This window comes from Mustela nivalis (genome assembly GCF_964662115.1).
Source record: "Mustela nivalis genome assembly, chromosome: 6".
Taxonomy (NCBI): Eukaryota; Metazoa; Chordata; class Mammalia; order Carnivora; family Mustelidae; genus Mustela; species Mustela nivalis.
In genome coordinates, this window is record NC_139025.1 from 145768796 (window position 1) to 145796779 (window position 27984).

At 51.5% G+C, this 27984-nt stretch overlaps 1 protein-coding gene across 1 annotated transcript in view; it reads right to left on the reverse strand.

Moving 5' to 3' along the window:
* Positions 1-27984, reverse strand: part of SLCO3A1 (solute carrier organic anion transporter family member 3A1) — a gene marked incomplete at its 3' end in the record, with an annotated part of 267159 nt that overhangs the window by 24322 nt on the left and 214853 nt on the right. The window contains exons 3-4 of the mRNA XM_082736521.1: positions 20692-20790; positions 11508-11771 (exon numbers count right to left, since the gene is read on the reverse strand). Of these exons, the coding sequence (XP_082592647.1) occupies positions 11508-11771; positions 20692-20790 (363 nt within the window). The remainder of the gene's footprint in view (positions 1-11507; positions 11772-20691; positions 20791-27984) is intronic.

Here is a 27984-nt window from a genome sequence, read left to right on the forward strand (position 1 = left end):
TGCCTGCTTTTGTCTTAATATCTAATGACTAATTTCGTGTTGAATTAGATGCGAAAATCATTAGGTTTGAGGATCCTCTGACGGAAGGCCCAGGGAAAGCTCAGTGGACCTTATTTGCATGAAGAACATTCTCTTTTTTCCTCTATCAACCTGATTCGCTGCCAGAAATGACGGATTCCTCTTGTGTCTAGCGATTTTGCTGCGAGGTTCCTCCCTTCCATCCTAGGTTTTATTGCGATGACTTGTTAGCACTCTCCAAAGATTCCTATCAAAGGTTCAGCCTACCCTCCAAAGCCCCAATTTGAAAAGGGGTATTAATTAGCTCGAACCTAGGGCTATCCCTGTATTTCAAGCTTTTTCATTCAAATGGGTTGTTAAACCCATAAAATTCTAACCTTCAAGGAGGCAGCAGGTAATGAGGTGGCCCAGACACACAGAAACTGATGAACCAAGGCCGTGTGAGGCCGCTGAACACCATGGTCCCCCTTAGCCAATCACTTCCACCTAGTGATTCTGCCTCAGAAGCTGGGAGCTGGGGTAGGAGGCGGGCTGGCACAAAGCAGCAAACGGCAGCGGGGGAGTTTTCCAGGGAAAACAGGTTTTCCACTGCTGCCTTTCGAAGACCTTCCTGTAGAATTGAGATTCCTTGAAAATGTGTATGTATGTCCTCCAGGAGGGAGAAAGGCAGGTTTGGAGAAGGTGTGAGGGCTGCCAGGGACAGAGCATTGGCTGGGGGCCAAGTACTGTTCTGACCATCGAAACATCCAATCGCATAATTCTCCCAAGAGACCTGTGATCTTGGGGGCTATGGACAGCCTCCGTTTACAGGTAAGGAAACCAAGGCAGAGAGTGGTGCCACGGTTAGGAAAGCATGGTGAAAACTCAAACCGTGAGACCTGCTGCCCCAGAGCGTGCTCAGAGCCTGGGTGTAATTCTGGTTTGGGTTTTCAGAAGCTCTGCTCTTGGTTTTGGACGTGCAGAGACCAGAGCAGCTTAACGCTTAGAAAGCACACAAAAATTCCTGCTGGGGCTGGGGCTGGGGCAAAGGGCTCAAGGGTTTAGTCTTCATTTTTTGGAGAAGGAGAGGTAGGACAGGAAGGGAGGGAAACAGGAGAAAGAAAAGGCTTGCCGAGCCCGAAGGGGAAGAGTTCTGTCCTGCAGGAAAGTTTGACTGAGCAAGGTTGTATAAAATAAGATTTGAGGAGTCAGGTCACTGGGACCTGAATTCTATCTTCAAGACTGAGTAGGTCTGTGCTGGAGCACACCATTCTGTCCCATGGATTGCTGCAAAGATTAAATGAGACCCATGAATGCAGAACAGGTGACCCAGTGCTTCTGCCACCCAGGTAAGGTGAGCACGATGATGATTAATACAACAGAAGCTCTTGTTGGCTACGAGGGGGAGCGAGCCCTCGAGTTGGGAGGCCAGGACGTCAGACCTGCTGTAAGAATGCATGTGTGTGAGCGGATGTGATGAGTTATAGAGCTGGGGGGAGGCTGGGTAGGTGAGCGGAGCTCCTGGGAACTGCCGTGAGAGCCACTGGCTTCCCAAGGACAGGGACGACCTCCTGCAAAGGGCTGGATGGGTCAGGGGGTCGGGGGCACAAGTCCTTGTCCGCCACCTCCTTCCTGGGCACTGGAGGTGCCCTGGGAAGTGCTCACTATGGGGCTCGACTGTATTGCACTTGACTCAGAGATATTTCAGCCCTCGGGCTCTCTACTGAAATTGGCCTTCACCTTTTTTTCTTTAATAACATTGCTGTCAATACTCACGGTTAATGCTTCCAAGAAGGGGAGATGGAACCAGTGTGTGTGACCACTCCGTAATTAGGACAGTGACAGCCGACGTCTGTTGGGCAACCGGCGTAGGATGGGCCCCGCACTAAGGGTCCCCTGTGTCACCTCCACAGCTATCACAACAGGGACTGTCTTACTGTCTCCTTTCAGACACGAGGAAACCAAAGCTTCCCCGAACAGCTGCAAAAACCACGCTACCAGAATGCAAAACTCAAGGTCTGCCTGCACTCCAGATCCCTAAATCTTCAGGTTTCTGGATGGGGACGTGCATCAACGGGAAAGTGTCTTTCTGAACGGTAAGTCATCATAAACGCTTTCCAGAGCAGAGGACCCAAGAGCAGAAGGAGCAGGATGGCGGGGGTGGGTGGGGGGTAAGAAATACACCAGAGCCTTCGGGTCACGACCCAAACCAAAGGAAAGAGGAAGGGAGTAGTAACAAAGATGTGGAAAAACATCACCATGGCAGCACGAGATCAAAGCCCAAGTAGGGTGAATCCTAGGAAACATGACATCTCCTGGCACAGCACGAATGTTTGGCAGCTGGTCCCCCTGTACTGGGTACAGCCTGTCATCACCGCACCCGTGTGTCCCCGGACACCCTCGCCGGGGTGTCTTCCTGTCTCTCCCGTGTGAAGAGCCACCTGCACGCAGAGATGTGGGCAAGGTGCCCGGTGAGAGCAGACACTTCATCAATGCAAGAGGGATTAAAGAATTCAATAAATAAATAAACAAACAAAATTCTGTCTCTAAAGGTAACTGTCACAATCTCTTAAGAAATGTTAACTGGGAGGGGCGTCCGGGTGGCTCAGTGGGTTGAGCCTCTGCCTTTGGCTCAGGTCATGATCTCAGGGTCCTGGGATCGAGCCCCGCATCAGGCTCTCTGCTCAGCGGGGAGCCTGCTCACCCCCCCCCCCCCGCCTGCCTCTCTGCCTACTTGTGATCTCTCTCCATCAAATAAATAAATAAAATCTTTAAACCAAAAAAAAGGGAAAAAAAAGAAAGAAAGACAAAAGAAACGTTAACTATGGAGACCGGGACCAGGTCGTGATCTCACCATGGGCCACGTTCCACAGGCTCATGGGTCAGGATGGAAGTGGGAATGCTTAGCAAATATGGCCATTTCCACTGCAGATTCTAGAAACATCAATGCCTTGGATTGCAGTGGGGAAAAGCCTGGGTGGAAGAGGAAGTCTGTGGTGCTGGGAAGCTTCCGGAAGAGAGTGCCTACCGAGCACTGGCCCCAGACCGGCTGCCTCGGGCCCCCTGTGACCTTGTTGCTGCAGATAAGACTGTCCCCCAAACTCCGTGCTGGGCTGTCGAGGAACTCGGGGAGCTTCCTGGCACCCTCTCATTGACAGCTGTGAGACAAGTCTTTGGGAACAGGCTGAAGGTGACATGTCCCTTGTATGGAGAAGCTCGTGGTCTGAGTGAACAGACCAGAAGCCATCAGCACAGAAAACGAGCATTTATACTGCAAGCCATGTGCCCAGGGGGTGTTGATCGGCCAAGGAAACCTGGAGCCAGTCAGTTCTATGGGTTCTTTTTTAAAATCCCCTGCTCCTTACAACATCGCAAGAAGGCCTGAAAAAGAGTGTTACGGGGTCCCATTAGCTGCTTTGATCCCAGACACCCCCAGATGCAAGGCTAGCTCCTACAGTTCCCGACTGGTGACCCCCAGGAGAGTGAAGTCGGAAACACAAGATGGCTGAGACAGAGAAAGGAACCTGGGAAGCAGCCAGCTTTCTTCCAGATCCAACTGTCGTATCCTCATGCCGAGGTAGCAGGCAGAAAAGGACTAAAGCAAGCAAGCAAGCTTCTTGTAAGCAGAGTGCTACTTTTGTAACTTCACGCCAGCCCCCAGGAACCCTGTCTGGGAACACGACGTGCCACCCCAGTGGCGGCAGGGCTGACTGCATTCAGCATTCATGAAAATTCTACCCGTAGGAGAATGCACTGCTGGAAAGACCGAGAGCAGTGCTCAGAAAAGAAATGGTGGATTTCCGCACCCAGGCTGATACAAATGCCCATGTCAAACCTGGACTCCTTGGTGCTATCTCCTGAATGGCTGGGTCTGCAGATCTTCTCAGAGCCTTGAATGTGCTAACGTCACTTATGGCCCTCCAAATGGGCCACATCACAGAGTGTCCCAAGCTTATTACGTGAGTGGGTCTCCTCCCCACGTTTTATCTTCTAGACAACTGTTGCAGAAACAGCTTGGATGGAAAACCCCCAAGGACTCACACCAGCTCTCATATTTGTTTTCAAGATGAGGTTAACTTAGAATTACCTCAGAACTTTAAAGACATCCAGGTGCCTGGACCGTCTCCCTCTTCCCCACTAGACTCATGGAATCAGAATTTCTAGGAGTGGGGCCAGAGTACGGGCCCCACTCAGGGGGGATGCTGACTCAAACCCCCAGTTGGGAAACAATGACTCATAGAGTCCACACACTTTGGAGGAGCAATGCAAAAGTCCTCCGTCGTTCATTCATAATTTTACCGAAGTCTTACCGGGTGGCCTCAAGTGCCAGGAACGCTGCTGGGCCCCAGAACAGACACCAGGCAGCTTCCACCATGAAATTTTCTAAATCCTATTTCCCCAAACCAGATTCTCCCATGCACACCTTGGGCATTTCTGTCCCCTGCCTCCGCTCGCACCTGCCCCCCAGCCGGGAAGCCCTTTTCTCTCCATCCACGGGATCCTGCTCATCCTTCCCGATGGGGCTACAATGTTACAGGCTTCGTGCACCGGTCTTCAAGGCCTCCCGGGGGACTCAGTACATCCTTTGAACCCCCTGTGGTCCTCACCACCTTCCCTGCATTCTAGAAACACTTCCTAAATGCCCAAAGAGTTCCCGTGAACAAGAGAGTTCTGGGAATCACATGGGGCAAAACAGTGGCCAGCTTTCCTTAAAGCTGGTCTTCCAAGGGCTTTTAATACTCGAATATACCATATGGGTCTCCAAGAGAATCAACAGTACAGAGACATTTTCTTGAGCTTATTTGGCTCTGTGACCCTTCCCCCCTCCTCTATTGATTTGTTTTCCCCTAAGCATCTCCAAGGACTCCTGTTCCAAGGAACTCCCATAGGGAAACGTCGTCCTCTAGTTGTTGAACCTCCTTCCTTCGTTCAAAATACACTCCTGGGGTACCCACGGTGTGCCAGGCTTTGGGCAAGGTGCCCTCCCCCGGTAGTCTCAGGTTCTGTGTTGCAATCACCTGTGACCTGTTCCCAGACATGACGCCCCAGCACATGGTCCTCCAGTGCTGGTAAGAACATGCCTGTGGCCAGACAGGTCCCGGGGACCTACAAACACAACAGCATGTGAACTGTAGCCTGGCACAGGGTTTCAAGCATTTGGGAAGGCAGATGCTTTCCTTGGCCATGGAATCAAGAAAGAAGATCTTAACGGGGAATCCACATGAGGCGATCACTCAGCCATCAAACCTGCAGAACAAGGGCTCTCAGATCACCAGGCTCCTCACAAGAACGTGACGTGGAAAGGCACAGACCCACCATTCAGGAAAATGTGGCAGACACGGACTGCTAGCTGGCAGAGGTTGGAGAAGGTCTGGCAGAGTTGCAGAAGTTAGAGGCACGAGGCAGGTTCTGAAAGGAACAATGGTGGGGACGAATGTGCACCCTGTCCTAGACCCAAATACCTGCCAGGGGACTCACACAGCCCAGAGGCACCAGTGCAAGTCAACCTCAGCAACTGGGGCGGTAGCCCCTCCCCACACAGGCAGGTCACCTGGGGGCTAGCCTTGGCCCCCAGCACAGCTGGAGCTCCTGCTAAACCCATGTGCATGGATGGGTCAGACCCAGGCCGAAAATCTGGGAGCGGCTGGCAGGGGTGTCGGGGGGGGGGAGGGGAGGACAGCTTGAAGGAAAGCAGCAAACTGTGCTAGGCTTGTCAGCGCACCTCCAGTGATCCGTGTATCCCTCCGTTTATCAAACACATACTGAGCACCTACGGACGAGAGCAGGAGTGCAAACAGAGGGAGCCCCTGCCCACACGGAGCTCAAGGACGGGCTCAGTGAATCACCACGCGCATCAGGGTAACATCATGTCTGTGATACAGAGAGCAACATGCCTGGGGTGGGGGGAGGCGGGCACAGAGAAATGTCCCTGGGGACATGCCTGTGAGCTAAAGCCTGAAGATGGGGTCAGAACTCCAGCTGAGGGAACAGCAAGTGCGAAGTCCTGGGAGGGAGGGAGGGAAGAAGGGAGCCTGCGGAACTCAGGGGGCTAGAAGGAAGCCGGGGAGGGGAGGCTGGTGTGGAGGGGCAGGGTGGCAAGGTGTGAGAAGAGGCTGGAAGGGGGGCAGAGTAGCACCACTGGGAGGCCCTGTGAAGGGCTCTGCCTCTGTCCCTTTACGTACGAGGTGGACCCAGGATCAGGGGCGTTCTGACGCCATCATGATGTGCGAACTGCCCGGCGGGGTGAGGGCGGGCTGGAGTGCAGGAGACACCGGAGTGGGCTGGAGACGGATTCAGGTGGTAAAATCCGCAGAGCCTGGAGACGGAGGGCATCAGGAGGGCAGAGAGCGTAAAGCCCCGGGCAGATTTCACCTGCCCTACAAGTGAACGTCCTCGGCAACTGGACTGGCTCGTCCCCTGGAAAGGGAGCAAGCAGAGCAGGGAGAGGGCTCGTTCTCCGACACAGGAAGGGTCTGGGTTCAGTCGGCCCCAGGCTGATTCCCCTTCTCCTCAGTCAGTTCATCAACCGTCCAGTGGATCCCGGAAGGGCACCCGGTGGGGGCGTGTGCGGGACCCGGACCCCAGTGCCCCCGGCATCCTCTGCAACGGTGACAACCTGGCCATGAGGTCGCACCCCGAGCTCTGTGTTGGATGGCTAGCACGGAGAGGACCACTCGCTCATCAGTTGGGCTGCGGTGGCCCAGTGGGACGTCCCCACAAGTGCTTGGGAACTCGTAAACCGTTCTGCACGTGTTGGGGTGGTTCTGAAACCCCTAAGCCTGAAGCAACACCCCCCCCCCCCGCCGACCCCTGCTGGCTCAGCTGTTCCCTGCTGTCACCCGGTGCGGCAGGAAGAGGCCACTTGGCAGCCAGCGGGAAGTGCACGGAGACAAGAGCGCTCAGCGTTGACTGCTCTTCTCTTCCAGCCATCAAAGGCAGGGCGCTGCCTGCAGATTTTAAACCTCTGGAACCGTCACACTCATCCCAGCTAGAGGGCCCATCAGAGGGCCAGGGTGGGCTGACGCTTACCGGGAGCGGGTTCCTCCCTCCCTTTTAGTCCATAGCCTCGTCCGAAAGACCCACCGCTTTAGGACACGCTGGTGCCGTTGCAACCAGCAGCTCAACTTGAAGCACACTCCGCTGAAGTCGGCCAGCACCTGCCCACTCCACTGCTCCTTTCCAAGAGTTCACTTATGGCCCCGAGATGCAGCATAATGTGGTGGTGAAGAAGATAGGCTCTGGGGCCCTTGCCAGGGCTCAAACACCTCACCTTTCAGTCTCTAAGCCTCAATTTACTTCTCTGTAAAATGGTACCAAAGCCTCGTAGGGGTGTGTGGGGGGGGCGTTAACTATGACAGTATGTGGAAAACTGACGTTTGCTGCCAGTGGGTGTTTGTGTACACATGTGTGCGTGCAAGCCGGCAAGAAAATATTCATTCATTCGTTTGTTCATTCAGCCAATACCACCTATGTGCCAGGTACCGTGCCAGGCAGTGGAACAAAAAGATGCACGAAAGCTTTGTCCCTGGAGAACCCACTAGGTTTGGGCAGAGGCCGACAAGCTGAGAAGCCACCAGGTGGTGGGGTGACAGGTGCTTTGCAGGGACCGTGGAGATGACAGAGGAATGAAGCTAATCCAACACTGGGCACGGGAGGGTGGGGGGCACGAGCACAGTGGGACTCTACGGAGGGGTTTCTTGGAAGGGGAGACCGGGTTTAGTCCAGAAGTGGACCGAGAGAGGAAGGGTGTTCCAGGCCCACAAGGGAACAGAAAGGAGAGTGCCTGATGCGTTGAAGGAAGCAGACAGAGCACAGTGAGGAGGGTGCACAGGGTACGGCCACTGGAGGAGCCTGGGTCCCCACCATCACCGCCCCTAGGACAGGCGACAGCAGAGACTGTCTCTGTATAAACTACAAAATACAGATGTGCGATTTAACACACTAGCTGGTGGTAATTCTGCCCATTTGTCTGTAACAGTCCCTCCAATTCTTTCCTCCTTCTGGGTCTAGACTTTTACAAACTATTCTGCAAACTCTGAGCATCTAGATTCCGGAAGCCACATGGGTGCTGTCCTCCCCAGCACAGTGACGACAGAGAGAGGAGGAGACACGGCGCTAGACGCAAAGGAAGGATGAGAAGGGGCAGGGAGGGGGATGGTGTCCTGAAAGACGAACCAGCAAAATGCTCTGAAGAACAAGGCTGGGGAAGAGGGCTGCAGAGCCAGGGCACAAAGGAAAAGCTATCTGGTTGCATAGCTAAGATACAAAAATGTGTCTTAGGTTTGCAGACTCCCACCCGGAAAGATACAGGAGCTTAATAAATCCAAGCGCTTGTTTGCCTGCTGCCTGCTTTGTTAAACAGTCATGTGACAGTCACTACAAGAAGGGGACTTGTGGGCTGTGCAGGAAGTAACAGCTTCTCTACATGTTACAGAACAACACTCTGGGCTTTCTCTCTCTTCCTATAGAAGTTGCAAACTCCACAATGGCCAACTTTGTTGGAAAGAGACCTTCAAAGCCCACATGTTTGGGGAGAGCACCCTGAAAAGCAAGCCACGGGCCTTAAGTCCTACGTCACCAGAGCTTGGTTTCCTCGTCTATAAACAAGAATAAGTATCAATCAGACGCCATATGTTAAAGCCAAGGGGAATGACGCACCACGGCCAACGTGGCAAGATTAGGAAGCGGCTGAGCTAGATTGGAACAGCCCCAGCGCTCTCCCAGGAGTGGGGGAGACGGTCTCAGTCCCAGCAGGGAGGAGGACGGAGCAGCTGCTCTGGGCACAGGACTCCGGCTCTGCTCAGGGACCTTCCCTATCTGCACAGCACGGCAGGGCCCACGGACGGACAGCCAAAGAAGAAACCCATTTGCAAACCCAATGGAACAGATTCAAATTGCAACATAGATATTTTTAGAGCAACGTTAATCCTTCCATATACAACCCTGCTCAGCTCGTCGGTACCCTTCCATATACAACCCTGCTCAGCTCGTCGGTACCCATAAATACACACGGGGAGACCACGGGGGCTTCCAAGGCTGCAAACTGGAGAACGAGTTTGGGAGCACTCAGTGCACCACACGGTGCTTTGGTGGAAACATCCACATGGCAAAGACATGGTCTCATGTGGAAAAATGACGGACGTAAACCACCACGTTCTCCCCCCCGCCCCGATCCATGTGCTGGCGCATGTAAAACGTGTTTATTAGCATAATAGTTCACGTCGCTGGATCCTGTCTCCTGGGGATTCTTCTAGACACACTGCCTTCCTTTCCTGCTGGGACATTCTTTAGGTCCATTAATAGACCTACTGCCTCCGGGAATGGCTAATTCTAATTAAAAATCATTAATTAGTAGAAGTAGAGCCCATGTACCTCCACAGGCCACAGCGTACGGTCGTTATGGCTACAGTGAGTCTCAGACCTGTCTACCCATCTGTGCGTTGTCAGCTCAGCACACACCCTGCTGTTGCTTCAATTCTGCCTACTGTATGCACCCCCCACCCCTCACAGCTACAACACAACTCCACAACTCAGCTGTCCGGGTGACCACTGGATCCCTGGAACCCAGAGGACTTCAGAACATGCTGAACAAATGGGTTAATGAGAACTGAATTCTGAAGCCATGATGTCCCTCTGCCTCTGCTCCAAGATGTGGGCTCCCCACCCTGCCTGTCTGCTGTATGCCCATCACCTCCTCTGCTGCCCAGCCCTGCTGTCCCTTCCACGCTGGGCTGCCTTTGCTGGCTTGCTGGTCTGTCCCCAGACTGGATGGGTGAGTGCTTTGATGGCACCATTGTATCTTTTCATCTTTGCACCCCCAGAGATTAAAGATAAGCGATGACTGGTGCAGCTCTTGCAATCGGAGCTCTTGTAATCACCCTGGGACAAAGAAAGACCCAGAAAGGCTGCCACCACTCCAGTCCAGGGTGTCCCCTGCAAGGCCCACTTGGGCCAGCCCCATTTTCTCCTGCAGATCTGGTCACTGGGACACTCTGTGTGGCCGCCTGTGCTATTAGATGAACAGTAGGCATCGCCCCCTGCCTGGCTGTTTGGGTGCATGTGTGTGTGTGTGTGTTTGAGGGGGGGGGGTCTTCTATTAAGCACAAACTCCTGGGGGTCCTAGCCAAGGCAACCCCCGAAGACACAAAGTGGGTGGCCTTCTCCTACCCGTGCATTCTGGAACTTAGAGAACTTTGCAGACCTCCCGTGGACAGTTCCAAATCATGGAACACGGGTTCCGACATAACATTAGATTATCAATTAGTCCCTTCTGGGAACTCGCCCAAGTTCTTCCGATCCCTCCCTGACACCCAGGTGCTATTAGCAGATCGTCTTCTGCAGGTGGTGCTTTAATTCTCTCGGCCCCACCGTCACGCAGGAACACTATGAAACCTGTTCACTTGTGGAAACGAAGCATGGAGAAGTTCATGACCCCAGCTCGAGAGAGAAGAGTAGAGCAGGGACCGGAGCACAGGGACGGTGCTGAGCTCCTCTCCATGGCTCTCCAGCCTCTCCGGTGGAGGAGGGGTGCTCCTCATCCCACAAAAGCTCGGTAAAGAGACTTGCACCCAGTTTCTCAACGGGTCACTGGCAGCCTGGCACCATTTACAGGTGCGTCCAGATCCTGCCACGAGGTGACCGTCCCCATCCTCCCGCACCAGCCTCACGGGGGAGGGGTGCCCCAAGCCTTGCTCCTGGCCACTTCAAAAAGCCAGCAGGTTCTCCAGGGGATCCAAGAGGGGTCCTGGGACTTCAGGAGAACGGCACAGATGTCTCGGTGGGGAGGGGGTCGGGACAGACGCCCTGCGGCTCAAGGCTGCAGCGGCACTGTTTGCCTCGAAGACCTTTTGCCAGAACCAACCTAGGGCTGGGGTTTGCGGGAGGATGCTTCTCGTTCTGGATCATTCCATTTTCGTCAGGAAAGATGCGTTTGGTTTCCTTTAAAAACGACTGGGAGAGGTTGGCCACCTCCTCGGGGGGACTCTGTTATTAAGACGGAGTTCATACGTCTTTCCAGAGGTGCACATCTTGCACGGAGGGGACAGGAGGACACAGCAACTCTAAGGAAATGCGTTTTTGGATACGGCTTCTGAAGAATGACCCCACCAGGCAAGGAAGCCCTGCTTCCCAAGTCCTTGCCTGCCACACTGCGCTGGCACACAGGGGCCGGAAAGAGCCCAAGGGCTCCACGAGACATCTAGAACCTTCCTTCCGCAGACCTATCTGCTTATTATGCCTCAGGTGCTTTGTTAAGCACCGGGGTCTCTGCTGGGGAGACTGGTCTGCTGCCCCTTCACTGAGCGGTGGCTACCCCGCTTTTATTTTACGCATCAGGTCATTTCCTTCTCAGGGCTGACGCTGAGCATTGGACCAGAGAAGGCAAACCATGCAAAATAAGCGTGATTTTACCTCGAGCTCCCAGCACCCTGCCCTAGGTACCCTCTCCCCACCCGGCGGCCTCGATGACCCCCCTCCATTGCTCTGGCCACCCTCATCTGAGGTGCTTCTACCTTTCAGCTGCTGGAAGCAGGAGGCGCTGCTGTCCGGCTCCAGGGGGTGCCTCAGGACCCCGTTGCTGGGCTTGGGTCTCTCGTACTCTCTTTCGGGGAGCATGGCTTGCTCGCTCTCCATGGCAGGGTCTGAGTGCGGGGGCAGAGACTGTGGAAACCCGAACATCAAGAGGGAAGAGAAGAAGAGTAAGGCACCGCAGAGCAGAAAGCCACCCCACCAGGCTCCGATCCAGCGGGGGTCGTCTGGAGTGATGTCCAGGTTACCTGCAATGGGAAAGAAAAACACAGTCAGGAAGAGAGGACGCAGCCGGGCCGGGATGTGACTGAGGGTCAGAGTCAGGTGCACGGACGGGAGGGGGCTCTGGAAACGGCCTCGAGGATGTGGGGGCAGGCGGGGCGGGGGGACTGGACGCTCCACAAGCCAGCCTTTCGTTCCACATCAGTGCTTCTGTTTCTCCCAAAGCTGAAGGCTGATTGCTTTCTCTCCTTAATTTTCTTGTCTACCCTATATTTCTATCAGTCTAAACAAAAACAGCGAGAAGCCAGACACCCTCGGAATTAAGGCTGGCGCTGATGGGCTCCGGAGAGCTGCCTGGGTGTGCGGACAAAGTACCAGGGTCTATTGCTTTTACCATGGGTTCTCACGTGCACCCCTCCAAAAGCAGTGACCCGGAGATCCCATGCAACGCCCCACTCCCAGCCTCAAATCAGGTTCGGGGAGCGGAGGGATGGCATAGAATGAAGTTGAGAGCCAGGGTACCTGGAGGGAAATACAGCCAATCCTGCCACTTCTCCCTGCGGGACCCTAGCGATCTGAACTCTGTGCCTTGCTGGCTGATCTACGGGACCAAGATGATGGTCAGTACCTTCTGGAGTCTGAGGGGAGGGGAAGGCCAAATGAGCCACACCAGACCCGAGGGGCTCAGAATAATGGCATGTGCTGGGGCATTTAAACACTCTTAGCTCCGTATTTACAGCTAGGGTCCTGTTTCCAAACGGCTAGTGTGTAGGTTACTTCAAATCTTGGTTGTGGCCTGTGGTTTGGGGCAGTCCTTTATTAGAAAGCTTTGCAGCCAACTTAATGCTTAAAGGCGGTGTGCATGTGGTTTGGTCGTCTTGTGCTATGATTTCTCTGACGTGCCAGCTGAAGTCATGAAGACATAAACTATAGCTTACCCCTGGGTGGTTTTTTCTTTTCTTTCTCTATAACTCTCTTTCATAGAGCACTCTCAGATGGGCTGCTTAGAAATGTCTCTTTGATGATAATCCCGTACCTCTGGAGGACAGAAGGACATTCGTGGACATGGGGGCAGGGCATACGAGCCAAGATCTAAGAGGACTACAGGCCTAGACCAGATGGATGGACAGGCTTGGGATGAGACAGGACACCAGACCAGCCCTTCACCATTTGCAAATGTTCTCCCTGAAGACTCTTCAGCTAACACTCAGGAAGAGCCCAGCCATCATTCCTTACTCTGCGCTGGGCCTTATGTATCATGCATATTCTTAACTGTTCTCGTCAAACCTCCCCACAACCCTACGAGGTAGAGTCTTTTATTATCCCTATCTTATATAGATAGAAAAATCGAGGCTTAGAAAGTGCAGGTCCTGCGATCCCTGGGTGGCTCAGTAATTAAGCAACTGCCTTCGGCTCAGATCATGATGCCAGGTCCTGGGATCGAGTCCCACATTGGGCTCCTTAGGTCAGCAGGGAGCCTGCTTCTTCTCCCTCTGCCTCTGCTGCTCCCCCTGCTTGCGCTTTCTAATAAATAAATAAAATCTTGGGAAAAAAAAAAAAAGAAAAAAAAGAAGAAAAGTGTAGGCACCTTGCCAAAGTTCATGGAGTTTAACACTGGAAGACGGGCATTCAGATGCCAAGGGCCAGCCTCCTTCTTACTCTGCTACACTGCCCTTCTGGACCATCTAGACTTTGGTTTGGGCTCCCTGCATGGATCACTAATTCCTATCCTTTGTGCAATGGGCCTAGGAGCACCAACTTTGCCATTGGTCCCCGGAGCATCAGTGGTCTCTCTCCTGGAGGGGTCGGCATCCCCCCAGCGATATCTAGGGCACTACGATGAACCAGATGCTTCCACTTAGCTGCATGTCAGAGAAGAAGGAGCATAAGCTTTGGCAGGCAGAAGGTTGAATCCCAGCTCTGTTCCTCACTAGCAAGTGATGCTGGGCAAGCTAGTTACTCTCTCTGAGCCTTACTTTGATCACTTGCAAAATAAAAGTGACATCCACAGAGTCTGCGTGCAAGGATGAGAGGTAGCAAGCAAGAATCACTTGACACGTAGGTTTTCTGTATATGGTAGCTCTTGTAGCTACTCGTAGTCTGTATTTACATGAATGGGGAATTTCAAGATATAGGGTTTTTTGTTTTTTTTGTTTTGTGTATGGGAAGGCTTGAAAAAAGCATGGGAAAACCTATGCTTTCAAGGTGACCTTGAAAGCATCTTTATGCAAACAGGAGAAGAGAAAGGGAAGTCAGATGGCCTCGGGTAGCAGAGCAGGAATGTTGTCTCCAGTCACTGCTGGTGTTTCTTCACCTGCTGCCAAGCAATGAATGAAAACAAAAGACATAAACGGGGAGCTGTGGTATCTCCCTCCATTGTCGATGGGCTCCATAAAGGGGGAATTGAGAGCTCGCAGATGTGAGCCAGTAGAGAGAGAGAAAACCTGGCACTCGTTTGGGGGAACAAAATTAGTAGCATGGAGAGAGTCGTATTTTAGTTACGAAGTTAGTGACTCTCTTCTGTGTGTGAGGAAACATCCCAGGGAGAGGGGCTGCAGTGGAGGGGGTGTGTGTGTTTATGTGAACATGTCAACTCGCTCCCATAGGTACGTGCCGACGGGTGGAAAGCCAACGTTTGCTCGTAATTTGTAAGACAGGGAAGAGCACATGACCTGTGTCAGACCAAAGCCTGCCTGTGGTGCAGGCAAGGAGGGAGAGAGGGGTCTGCAGCAAGGTGTGGTAGGGACAGGCGGGGGTGAGGGCTAGGATTTTGTAGATCTAGGAAAATCACAGTTAACCATTTTAGGAAGTATTGATTTTTATTTTTTTTTTTTCTCCCACTCTCCAGTGCAACCATCCAGAGCACCATGGCAGGGAGAGAAATAATGTCCTGAGGAGAAACCACTCAGCTTTGGAGCATGCTGTCCCTCGGGTTAGGGCTGGCTTAAGGGGTGGAGTCTTGGTCCTAATTTCGATACTTCACAGGAAGACGGCTAATGCTTAAACCCAGGCTAAGAGTCTTTTCTGAGACACCTCCACAGAAGCGATGGTGAAAATCTCTCCGCGCCTGCCTGGCAATTGTCCCTGGTCAGCCAGAATGTTCTAGCACTGCTGACTAAGGGAGAGTTCCCTATGTCGGGCCGCAAAGAATGGTGCAGTAGACATTACTGATGTCTCCATTCGGGTCTCCTCTACGGAGAACAAGGATTACCTTCCCTCGCCGTGAACTTGGGTGTAGCCACACGCCACAGTTTTGCTGCTGAACTGTTGGGGGGCTCTTCTGTGCAGAGCCCTGCATGAGCTAGTGCCTGATTTGCCATGCTCTTTTGCCCTGCCTGATCAAAGAAGCATGTGATATCTTCCCGGGATGGTCCCTGAGAGGTTATGACGAACAAAAGGTCACTGCTGACCCGAGCTGTGTACAAAACAAACCTCCAGTATTGTTTTCAGCAACTAAGATTTTGGCGGTGTTTGTTACCGCAGCAGAACCCAGCCTACCCTGACTACCGCCAAAGGCTTGGGAAATAAGAACAGTGGCAATTTAAGAACAGTGACCCTGGGCAGGCTTGGAATCGTGAAAGTGCTGACATATAGGTGGGGAACAGGGTGAAAACCTCTTTACTTTTCTTCCAATGTGGCTTTAGGTAGTATCTTGATCTTAAAAAATTAGTGCAGTTACTGCTTTTTCGTGAAGACTGGTCAGTAAGACGCCCAGAACAAAACTGAGAAGCACCTGGGTGTCTCATTTACAAAATGTACCTGTCAATCAAATTGCCCCCACGAAGGACAGAAACACACTGAGAAGCACCTGGAGGAGAACAGGATCCCAGGCTGAGGGAGCCACACGCGCAGAGGCATGGGACTCTGATGGGCTGGCTAAGCTCCACCCAGGCCCTCAACGGCCCCTCGGCCATTCCAGGCGCGGAGGCAGTGAGGCAAAGGAACACCGTGATGGAGATGTCTGGCCGCCGTGAGACCGGCACAGTCCGGGCCTGCCTTTGCCGCGCTGTCTACAGGCTTGAAGGATTTCTGTTTTACAAGATCCATTTTCTAACCCTGCCATGTCTCAGAATCCAACGTGGGGAGGGTTTTTGTGGTTTTGTTGGGGAAGCTTTTGGCAGTGTTTGCTTCCTCTGTTTAAAGTCACCTAAACACAAGAGGTTGAGATTGATCGCCCATGCCTGAGGACTGCTGTCGTCACAGGTAGGGAAGAAAAATCGCTGGGAACAAAGTCAAACCACTTTAAAACTAACCAAACAACCTACTCACCCATGAAGATACCGGGGACGGTGAGAAGGAGCCAATCAAAGCACGTGGGGGACACTTCCTTGTCCCTCCAGGCCACACTGATACGTACGCGGTGCCCTGGGCTCTCTGGGCAGGCTTTTGTTTTGTTTTATTCTTTTTGGTCCATTTACCTATTTATCTAACCTATTTCGTGAAACTTTTGCTGTGGGACTCAAGCATTCCAAGAGTATCCTTAAGTTACAGACCAAATTAGAAACTGGGGACAGGGAGGGGCTGAGGGTCGAGGACAGCGTGGAATGTGCAGGATCCGGGCCGTTGAGCTGATGGAGTCTAACATGTATGAATCTGACGAAGCCCGCAGCCAGCCCTAGAACGGCAGAGCAGGAAGCTCTCGGGGGGTCGACCATTTGCAGGAGGCAAACATACGGACACATCTGATTCCGGGGACAAACACCATGAAGCCGTAGTGGGGCCAGCTGGTGCGCACCTGAGGAGGAGTCTGTAACGGATGGGCGGACGAGGTTAGGTCATCTCAGCCAGGCCTTTGCCCACGGAAGGGGGCAGCCTTCTGGCAAAAGTCCTGGAGAAACTCCAGGCACACAAGCTGTCGGGTTTGGAGTCGGGCAGAGGCCTGGGCTTTGAATCCTACTGGCTGCGGAAATGAATTAACCTGTCGCTGACCGTGCACTTACGACACACCAGGTGCCAGGCTATGCACTTGGTGTGATTAACTCACGTCCCTGGGGGGGGTCACACCGCTTGGAAGCGGGAGAGCTAAGATTCCAAGAGAGGTCTGCATCCAGCACCGGAACTCGGGACTCAAAATCGCGGCAGGAGAACGGCTCAGCCGGCAGGTAGGCGACGAGCAGGACCCACGCCCCGAGGGGAACGTCCTTAAGTTCAGTGAGACGGTCTACATACAGCCTTAGTAAGCGGTCAGTTCGCGGCTGCCGGGATCAACTTCCTTCTGATAAGCCCACTGTTCGGGTCTGCCGACTCAGGGCTTTGGGGTAACCCCTGCTACCACGTCTTCCTTTCTTCTAGGTTCTGTTCTCCACGGGTCTCAGTCTTACAAAGGCTTCCTCCAAAAGCACTTCTGGCTGTACCATCACTCCTTCCCCAGGCTGTTACAAAAGGCACCTTTCCTTAAGAAGAGGGACCACGGGAGCCACACAGGGATCAAACACAGAATTAGAGCAGCAGCGGCAGAATGCCAGTGTCTAATCACGGCCAGCAGAGTCCTCCTGGGGGGCTGCCTGCGGGGTCTGCCTGCCCCACAGCTGGCCTGTTCCTACAAGTGCCCGCCTGCCCCCCACAAGAGAGCAACCAGTCTCCCCCACTGGTCTCCCCTCTTCAACCCTGTGTCCTCACATTCCCCCTCCACCTACCCCATGACAAGAGCTCTGTCTGCCTCGCCCGCCTCCCCTCAGGCTCCAGATCACACTCTCCCCAGTCCCCTCTCCGGCTGTGCGCCGAGCACCTGGCCCTTTCCGTTCACGCCCCAGGACACACTCTGATGGGTCTGAGCAGCCCTAAAGGGGGGCTCTGTCTTCACCGGTGGAGAAAACACACAGGAGGGCCACCCCTCAGTAACTGAGAACTCCCTTTCCAGAATATGGCCCGAATCCATTCCAGAGAGCAAGTTTGAGTCACAAGATGAGAAACCATCAAAATTGCTGGCAGCTATAGATCCTGTGTCTTGCTCTGTGATCGAATAAATTATATTCTTCTGCCCTCTACTGGTCAAGAGCAGCGCCAGCCCTCCCGGGCCTTCAGCAAGGAAGCAAACAAAAGCCGGAGACTCCCAGGGCATCCTTTCCTAGAGACACACACAGTGGAAGGGACTGTGGCTGTGTGCTGAGGGGCTGGGGGCGAGGGGAGAGGCACCAGCAAGATACCCAGCTGGACCAGGAATGCACACATCTGCCTTCTGCTTCAAACTGCCGGTGAGCCTGGAACCCCGAGGGTGTTGCTTCACTTGGGGCCCCCACTGGTCAGCAAAGATGCAGACCAGACGGGACCAGGGGCAGGACTCCAGCTGAGGGGACAGCCCAGTGCAAAGGAACCGCCCACCGAGGGGGACCACGACTGAACCGGCTGAGACCCTGCAGCCCCCTGTCCACCCCTTGGTCACCGCAGGCACAGAGAAAGGATGCTAGTTCATTCCCAGGAGGGAGCACGGTGGAGGGAACTGCAAAGTAGAAATGCCTGTACCCTTGCTCAGGAGACCTGGGTTTTATACAGATATGCCCCTCAGACTGGGTACATCCCAGTGTCCCTGTCTAGGCCCGTTTCCTTGTCTGTACAATAAGAGGCTTAGAAGAGAATGACCTGAGGTTCCTGGCTCAGAGATGCTGGTAGCCCACAGGCTTGATCCAGGGGGGCCACTGCTGATATGCTTAGGGGACTGCCTGACCACCTGGCCTCTTCTTCCAAGCAGCCCTCCCCTCTGCAAGGGGGTGCAACTGTCCCTCACCTGCTTTTACAATTCCTGTCTTGTGCTACCTTTGGCACAGTGGCAGAAGCTGCCCTTTTTTTTGCGGGGGGAGGGGGGTGCACACAAGCAAGATGGCAGCAGACTCCCACCGCGTGGTATTTCTCTGAGCGGGCCACCCCTCGTCCCCCTTGCTAGGAGTAGGGTTTGAAGGATCAACCAATTGCTGCATAACGGCAGCCTCCAATCCCCTCTTGACCAGAGCCAGCACTTTAAAAGAATAAGAAAACAAAGCTGCATTTGATTCTTTTCTTACCCCCCCGCCCCCCCTGCAAATTTGTAACATCATTAGCTACAAGTAAATATATCAGTGGGATTAATGGAGTGAAGCACGGAGTGACTTGATTGGATTTAAAACCACATTACTTCTTTGGGGTGAATTAGTAAATTTAGCACCGTCAGGAGATGACGGATTGAGAAGCCAGGGCTTGAGCTCTTATTGATCCTGAGAAAAGATCGGTATGAGGCTTTGAGAAGCTGGAACGGCTTCCCATGCTCCGTTCCCAGAGAGAGAGAAAACACGGCCTCTCTGCTCGCAGAACTGCGCAGAACCAGAGTGCTGGGGGGCTCACAGGTGACTTGGGACCACATATGGGAGGCAGTGTCTCAGATGGCCTCCGGGGAGCCCATGCCCTGAGTGGAGACCAGAACATGTGGCTTGCTTGTGACCCCTGGATGCGGCAGAAGCAGCAACATGTCACCTCTGAGCCCAGGCTATAAACAGATCACGGCCCTCTCTCATCCTCTCCTGGTTGTTCACTCCGGGGGAGCCCTGGTGAGGGAGCCCCGTCAGGAGGCCCAGGAATGGGAGATGGAAAGTAGATCCTTCAAACCCGCTGACAGCCTGGGGAGTGAACTTAGAAGTCGAATGTCCTGCAGCTGAGCTTTGAAATGAGAGAAGACACATGTCCACACCTTGGCTACAACCTCATGAGGGACCCCCGAGTCAGAACCACCCAGCCAATCAGCTCCTGGACTCCACGCCCACACAAATAGCCTGTGATATCATAAGCGACACCCCAGTGTTGTTTTCAGTCCTAAGTCTGGGGTAACTTGTTGCAAAGCAAGAGGAGACTAAGAGACCAAGTGACCTGTGCTTTGGCCGCTGAAGCGTCAGGAGAAGCTTCGAGACAGCGTGTAACTCGCCATGGCCTGGTTTCCTGTCTGGGCAACCGTGCAGGCTGGGGTCAGACAACGCTTCCATGAGCCGCGTCCTGCAGTGACCTCGAGGACCTAAGCCTCACTGTCCCCACCACTGCCAGCCCACGCTGCTTACGTAGCGTGCCCAAGAAGTAAGTTTTGCTTGTGTAAAATCACTTCAGATTGGGAGCCATGTGTGACCACAGCATAACTTAGCCTGTGTTAACTAGCCCACTGCCACATCAAAGTGTGCCTGCCTAGGGTTTGGGGGCGCCCAGAGCCGTCTGAGAAGTACACTTGCTCTCCTGCTAGGAACCAAGAAGTGTTGCTTGAAGTGGTTTTGAGGTACGGTACGTTTCTTCATAGAGGACACCCCCAACACTGACTTGTAGGAGCGGGTTTCAAATACTCTGTCTCATCGGCCCCATCTGTACACCTGCATTTCCAGAACACACTTAGAAAGTGGGGTTCTCCCCTAGGTTATTGGGCTAATATTCAATGGGAAAATGCCAGGCATTCCACATCTGTCCTCTCATGTAGTTCTTAGAGTGGCCCTATGAAGCAGACAGAATTATTGCTATGATTTACAGAGGAGGAAGATCTAGATTGGAGGAGTAAAATCAACTACAGGCATTACTCTGCCTCTGGGTGGACACTGGAAGAACACCACTGGACCCCAAGCCATCAGAGCCAACGCTCATGCTCTCTCCTTTGATCTCTGGTGAGCCAGCAGCTCGAGGTCCACACACTGAGGCTTGTCTCTACATAAGAGGGTTTCATTTACTTACTTACTTATTTTTAAGATTTTATTTATCTATGTGATGGACAGAGATCACAAGTAAGCAGAGAGAGAGGAGGAAGCAGGCTCCCTGATCAAGAGAGCCCGATGCAGGGCTCGATCCCAGGACCTTGAGATCATGATCTGAGCCGAAGGCAGAGGCTTAACCCACTGAGCCACCCAGATGCCCCCACAGGAGGGTTTTAGAACGTAAAAGCTAAAGGGCTCCCTTCCAATGGGGGACATGCCCAGGGGTGGTGATAAGAAGTTGGAATACGCTCCTTACTTGTGTCAATGAAGACGGCATCCACGTACATTTTGGTACAGAAAGAGCCCAGGATAAATCCACAGGCTGGTCCAAATACCAGCATCGTGAAAAGGATTCCTGAAAAAAGAAGATGAAACAGAAATTAGATTTTAAAAAAGGAAAAAAAAAAAAAAAAGCAGAAGCCATTCAATGAGCAAAAACAGTCCGCAGATCAAGGATATTGTTTCACATTGATCAGATGAGACCCTGGATTTACAAGTGACACTATAGGACTTAGTAAAAAAATCCTAAGGGGGGAAGCGCATACGGAAGCATCGTTATGCAGAAATTCTACAGTTTTTGGTAGGTTGCTCTGAAATATCTGTGGGCCCTGAGTGAGCTTACTTTTACAGTACTCCATCCCACACCGTATTAATCATATTAAAATACACCCACTCTGTCATTAAATGGTTTCTGTCATAAACTTTTTTTTAAAATTTTATTTATTTATTTTGACAGAAATCACAAGTAGGCAGAGATGCAGGTAGAGAGAGAGAGAGAGAGAGGAGAAAGCAGGCTCCCCGCCGAGCAGAGAGCCCAATGCCGGGCTCGATCCCAGGACCCTGAGATCACGACCTGAGCCGAAGGCAGAGGCTTAGCCCACTGAGCCACCCAGGTGCCCCTATAACCATTTTTTAAAAGACTTTATTTACTTATTTGACAGAGATCACAAGTAGGCAGAGAGGCAGGCAGAGAGAGAGGGGGAAGCAGCCTCCCAGCTGAGCAGAGAGCCCGATGCTGGGCTCCATCCCAGGACCCTGAGATCATGATCCGAGCCGAAGGCAGAGGCTTAATCCAATGAGCCACCCCGGCGTACCCTGTCATAAACATTTTTGAAACGATTTTTATAATTTTGCTTTCACCATTTATTTGGCTTTATGTAATTAATTTACAGTTGGCTAAGTTTTTTCAGCACTCATTGTACAAATTCAGGAATTGTTGTGAAGGGAGAAAAGTTAAAGGCACAAATTATTTTCAAATGTAATGAAATGTTTACGGGCATTTAATTTAGCAAAAAAATGGAGCTGACATAATGGTATGCTTTGAGAACATTTAATTAGATGTTTTATTAATTTGAATTTTGCAGATCTGCCCCGCCCCCCATATTTTGGAGTTGCTATCTATTGTTTTAATAGTTTCAAGACTCAACCTTTTCCATGGGACTTGAGAAGATGGTCCTAGGCACAAACTTAAAGGCCTGATGGATTTAACACCCGAGATGTTGCGCAAACCCTTTTATTCATTCTGGGAAAAGTACTGAGCCCAAACTAAAACCCACAGGCTGTATCTATTTAACTAAATTTCAGTTTTGTAGAACATTCCTTGAGCAATGACAGTTCTCAAGGCCCTGGGAATAAAAACAGGAGTGAAGTGTGGCCCTTCTTACAAGAGGCTGGCTGCTGCGGGGACAAACAAGCTGGACATGGGTTGATCCAACCAAAGCAGATGGCCGAAAAGAGGGGTGCTAACAGGTCCCTGAGGGCACCTGAGGAGCAAGGCTGGAGATGAATTCAAACAAAGGGAGTCTGAGCTCGGCGGAGGGTACTTCTGGTCTGCTCACAGGTGTAGACTAACTCATTCTGATTTCCCTCCGTGACGTCATCATGGAACCACTCAAATACTCAGTCAATCAATACTTACTGAGCTCCTTCTAGGTGCCAAGCAGGTGTCTTGGGAATGGAGATTTAGCAGTGAACCAAACGATTAAGAATCCTGGCCTTCCAGGGGCACCTGGGTGGCTCAGTGGGTTAAGCCACTGCCTTCGGCTCAGGTCACGATCTCAGGGTCCCACGTCCGGCTCTCTGCTCAGCAGTGAGCCTGCTTCCCCCCTGCACCCCCTGCCGCCTGCCTCTCTGACTACTTGTGTTCTCTCTCTTTGTCAGATAAATAAATAAAATCTTAAAAACAAAAAAGAATCCTGGCCTTCCAGAGCTCACTGACTTGGAGGTAGGGAGAAAACACAAACTATAAACAGGAACTCAACTTGTTTAGAAACCCTTGGCAAAAGAAGCCATGTCTCCCGGATTTATAGACAGAAACCCAGACCCCAGAGCCATTGCTTGAAGATAGCTTATAAGGAATTGTTTGATAAAGGAAGGAATGACAAGAGGATGGTTTATATCATGCAAATGGGGCCGAACCCACTCTCAGGGAAATCCTACTCTGTGATCTGGAGTAATCTAGAAGCTCTCCAGTCTCAAAGTACGTGTCCCCAGAGCTGGCCAGAGACCCCCAACTACTGTTATTCTTAGTTATTCTTGTTTCTAAGAATCTTGAGAGAAGTCATTTCCATTTTATCAGTACATGGACTCTGGTTTGTCACAGCTTAGATTCAGAAAACCTAACAGAGGAAGTTGGGAGTATTGCTGGAAAATTCTAGAATATGGGGATCTTGCAGATATGGGCTAGAATTAGGGGGGGCTATCCTTAGCAGGGGAGGGTTAGAGACTAGAGCAACTCTTGGCTCATTCCTTGGGACAAAAGTGAAGCAGAAAAAATGCTGAGGAAGTCCCGGGAGCAGGGGTGGGGGCATGGACAGGAGGGGTCCCAGGCAAGACCAGCACCACCCAACGTAGCCTATAGGGATTTCTGCTTCAGGACAAAACTCTGAAGGTAGCCATGTCCTCCTGTCCAGGTTGCAGACTGAGGTGAGACCCTGGTCAACTACGGGTTCTCTAAAGATGGTTCAGCAATTTACCTATCTGCTCCGGCAGTCCCAGAGGAAGGGACACAGGGGACAGGAACGCAACTCCCTCTCAGGGGTGCTGCAGCTACCCCGCTGACTCCCTGTGGATATTCCAGCGGAGGCTCTGACTGTCCCCCACCCCCAGCAACCCCCACCACGCATAATAATATGCCTTTTTTCATGCCAATTAGAGAAAGCCCCCAGCCAACCTAATCATCACTGGTGCATTGCCCACAGACTGAGTAATGCAAATTACAGCTAATCCTTTAGCAGGTCAAGGGAGGAAGCTTTTAGTGTCTTCGGAAGAAACAGCTGATGTGAAGAGGAGGTGGAGATTGTCCTGTTTCTCCCTCCTTGACCTGGGGACGGTAGAGAGTGTGGACTGGCCAGATACCTGGGAACAGCTGGGGACCCCGAGTCCTGGGCCTCCTGTCCTTGTACAAGTTGGGACACGGAAAAAGTCACGTCCCTTGAGCTCAGGTGCCCGCAGGAGCCCCACGGGGCCCACACAGGCCAAATGTCCATTCCGGCTGCTCGGGCAGAGAGCACGGCACGCCACGCACCAATGCGACCTCGCCTTCCGCCGAGAACACCTCCCACCGTGGTGCCTCTAGGAGAAGACAAGGGTTTCCAAGCTGTTGGATTGTGGCTTCTCCTCCAACACCAGAGAAATCTGATAGGGCCCAATTCCAAACACCAACGAAGGATATAGAACACACATATCTTTGTATGAAGGGCATTTTTCCCCTCAGCTAACATCTCTGGCGGCATTTTATTTTTTATTTGAGAAAGAGAGAGAGTGAGCGTGTGCAAGCAGGGTTGGGGCAAGGGGCAGAGGTAGGGACTCTCCTGCAGACTCCCCACAGAGCACAGGGCCTGCCACGGGGCTCCGTCTCCTGGCTCATGAGATCACCACCTGCGCTGAGCCACCCAGGCTCCCTCCGGAGGCGTTTTCTGAGCAGCTCCTCCTCAGAGAGCTGTTAAAGCAGCCTCCAGTAAGAACAAGTTCCCGAATCTTTTCCAGGGAACCATCCAGTAGAGATGTGGGAGGGGGTCTTCACCACCCTTCACACCAGGAACACCCTTTTTCTTTTCTTTTCTTTTCTTTTTTTTAAGATTTATTTTATTTTATTTATTTGACAGACAGAGATCACAGGTAGGCAGAGAGACAGGCAGAGAGAGAGGAAGGGAAGCAGGCTCCCCACCGAACGGAAAGCCCGATGCGGGGCTTGATCCCAGAACCCCGGGATCACGACCTTAACCCACTGAGCCACCCAGGCGTCCCATTTTCTTTCTTTTTTTTTTTTCTAAATAGAAATTAGGTCCTACAAAGTAGGTTGTCCTTTTAAAAAAAAAAAATTGTTTTTTTAAAAAATTAATTTGACAGACAGAGATCACAAGTAGGCAGAGAGGCAGGCAGAGAGAGAGGAGGAAGCAGGCTCCCTGCTGAGCAGAGAGCCAGACACAGGGCTCTGGGATCATGACCTGACCGAAGGCACAGGCTTTAACCCACTGAACCACCCAGGTGCCCCAGGAAACACACTTTTTCTATGGCAGAAATATCTCAGGATAACAACCCAAATAAAGCAGCATGCAGAGCCCAGCCCTGGGTTTTTAGGGGAAGCTGTTCCTCTGCAAGGCTATGAGGCAGGCCATGATCTTACAGAATGTACTTCTGAACGCGCTTCCTTGCTCTCGTCTCCATTCAGTCTCCTAGGCTGTGAATTTATTTTGTTGAATGAAACCACCTCACAGGGTCCGCCCAAACAGACAGGAGAAAGACTGGCCAGCACTTAGATCCACAGTCCCAGTGCTGAGAGGCCCCGTGCGTGCGTCCAGGACGGGAGGGGATGAGCTCTGTGGCTCAGTGCTGCCCCCTGCTGCCTACCAGATTCACGAACACAAGAGGGGAGGGGCGAGGGGCGGAGGAGAAATCCAGACACAGGAAATCTTTAATATTAAAAATAAAAATACTTTTTTCTTTTAATTCATGTGCATTTTTTCCAGACATTTCTTACATAATTTGAATCTAACTGCTTGATTAACAAAGTTGCTATATATTCCTTTTAGACTCAGGGGTCCGTGAAAAATATAATTAAGATAGTAAGGGAATGGGGAGCGTTCATGGCTCAGTGGATTGAGTGTCTCACTCTTGACTTTGGCTCAGATCACGGTCTCAGGGTCCTGGGATGGAGCCCCGCACTTCAGGCTCCCTGCACACTGGCGAGTCTGCTTCTCCCTCTGACTCTGCCTCTCCCCCAGCTTGTTCTCTGTCTTTTGCAAAACCAAAAAAAAAAAAAAAAAAAAAATGAAGAAGAAGAAAGAAAAGAAAAGAAAAAGCAGCAGCAGCTTGCTGCCTTATTGGAGAGACTTTCAACCATTCTCATTCACTCAAAATACATAATGGCACTTTCTAGGGGCCAGGCACTGTGCTAGCTGCTGGGACACAGCAGTGAATAAAACAGACCAAAGTCCCTGCTTTTCTGTGGAGTTTGTGTTATGGAGGAAAGGCCATAAACAAAGCAACCTACCATGCCATAGTCTGGGTGCACAAAAGGGCAGGACGACAAAGACCCTATGTGGCATCGAGTCCTTGATGCACGGCACCATGTTCGCTGTGCAACCAAGCTGGGGCCACTTTGTGGGAGGCAGACTAACCTCCCCAAACAAGTACCTGTCCTAATCTCTAGAACCTCTACCTGCTAGCTTAAATGACAAAAGAGAATTACCGATAAAATGGAATTAAGGTGGCTGGTCAGTTGACTTCAAGAGATTATGCTGATGATCCCTAAGGACCCAATCACAAGATTCCTGTAAATGTGGAAGGAGAAAGAAAAGTCAGAGTTGGAGAAGGGGATAAGATGACTCCCCCAGAGGCATGGCCTCTTGGGAGGGACATGACCAAGCCACGGCTGGCTTTGAAGATGGAGGATGAGGTTGTGAGCCCAGAAATGCGGACCACCTGTTGAAGCTGGAAAACGCAAGAAAATGGGTTCTCCCTTCCTGAGTATCCTCCAGAGGACGAGAGTCCTGCTGAGACCTTGATTTGAGCTCAGTGAAAACACGGCGGGCTTCTGACCTCTAGATCCGTAAGGTCAGACACTTGCATTATTTTAAGCCACTAACTTTGTGGCAACTCATTACGGCAGCGATAGAAAACTAATGCAATCATTAATCACAGGCGAGTCAATTCTCAGATCTTACAACCATGAATATCCATGTGACGGCTGAGAACAGGACACTGCGTGAAATCCATTAATTACCTGACCAGGGAACATTTTTTGTGGGACATTTTCCAGCGCTGGTGTGGACTGGGGCACAGGCACAGAGAAGCTGGAGGGCAGAGATGGTGTTTTATTCTTCTTTCTATCCCTTGTCTGGCCCCACGTAACAAAAAGTTAGGTCAGTGGCTATTGAAAGGATGCAGGAAAGAGAACACTAGTTACAACACTGCCATGAAAAAAGGGCGTGTCTTTGCCCAAGCTCAGCCCCCAACCTATTTCCATGGATAATGCTCTCTGCACCTATCTCTCTCAGCACTGGGGACCCTCCCATCCCAGGGCCTCCTCTTAGATCCAATGAGCCAGGGGCACTCGAGGGACAGAAGGGGTCAGGCCAGATGCACAGAACCCAAAGACTCTGGAAAACCCAAATGGAGACTTCAATTTAGAATCTGCTGGTGTAGGAAGAATTAGTCCATTTTATTATACTACTGATCTATGATAATAAAAGTACAACATTTTTTGTATGTTTGCATCATGGAACACATGGATTCTAATTTGTTTACAGAAATGTAGAGGGCCAAGAGCAGCCTACATACCTCTGAAGAATTATCAACTTGTTCTACTGAACATCAGGACTTTTTTATATCATTTTTTTCAGGACTTTTATTTTTTTACAGCAGTAATGATGAAAACAGTGCATTTCTGACTTACGGAACAACAGATATCACAAGCAAGCAGAAAAGCAAGCCCAGAAACAGAGTCACACGTATGTGGACACCTGATTTATGGCAAACTGTGCATACAAAGCAGCAAGGGAAAGGATGATCTTTTCCATAAATGTTGCTGGGGCAACTTGAAATTACAGTGGTGTTGGCCGGGGTGGGGGTGGGGGGTGGGGAGCCAGCCTCTCAGGAAATGCAAAAATCAATTCTAGGCAGATCAGAGACCTGTGTGAAAAGCAAAACAATAAAGCTTCTGAAAGGTACCGACAAGAGTACTGTTATGATGTCAGAGGCAGGGAAAGATTTCTTACACCGAACAAAGCAAGCACTAGGCATTATAAGAAAAGCTTGGTAAGTTGGCCTACATTAAAATTAAGAAGGTCATTCATCCGATTCACCCAAAGAGCCCAATGACAAAGCGAACATGTGGGAAAATAAACGTGTAACATACATCCTTAAAAAACATAGACAAGAATCAGAGATCTCATGTCTAAGCTATGTAAAAACTGCTAGAGGTTCATGAAAAAAGCAACTAGTGAAAAAGGGGACAGAAATCGTAACAAGTACTTCACAAAAAGAGGGAATGCAAATGAACGATGGGCTAGGACAAGATATTCAACCTCATGAGAATTTGAAGACA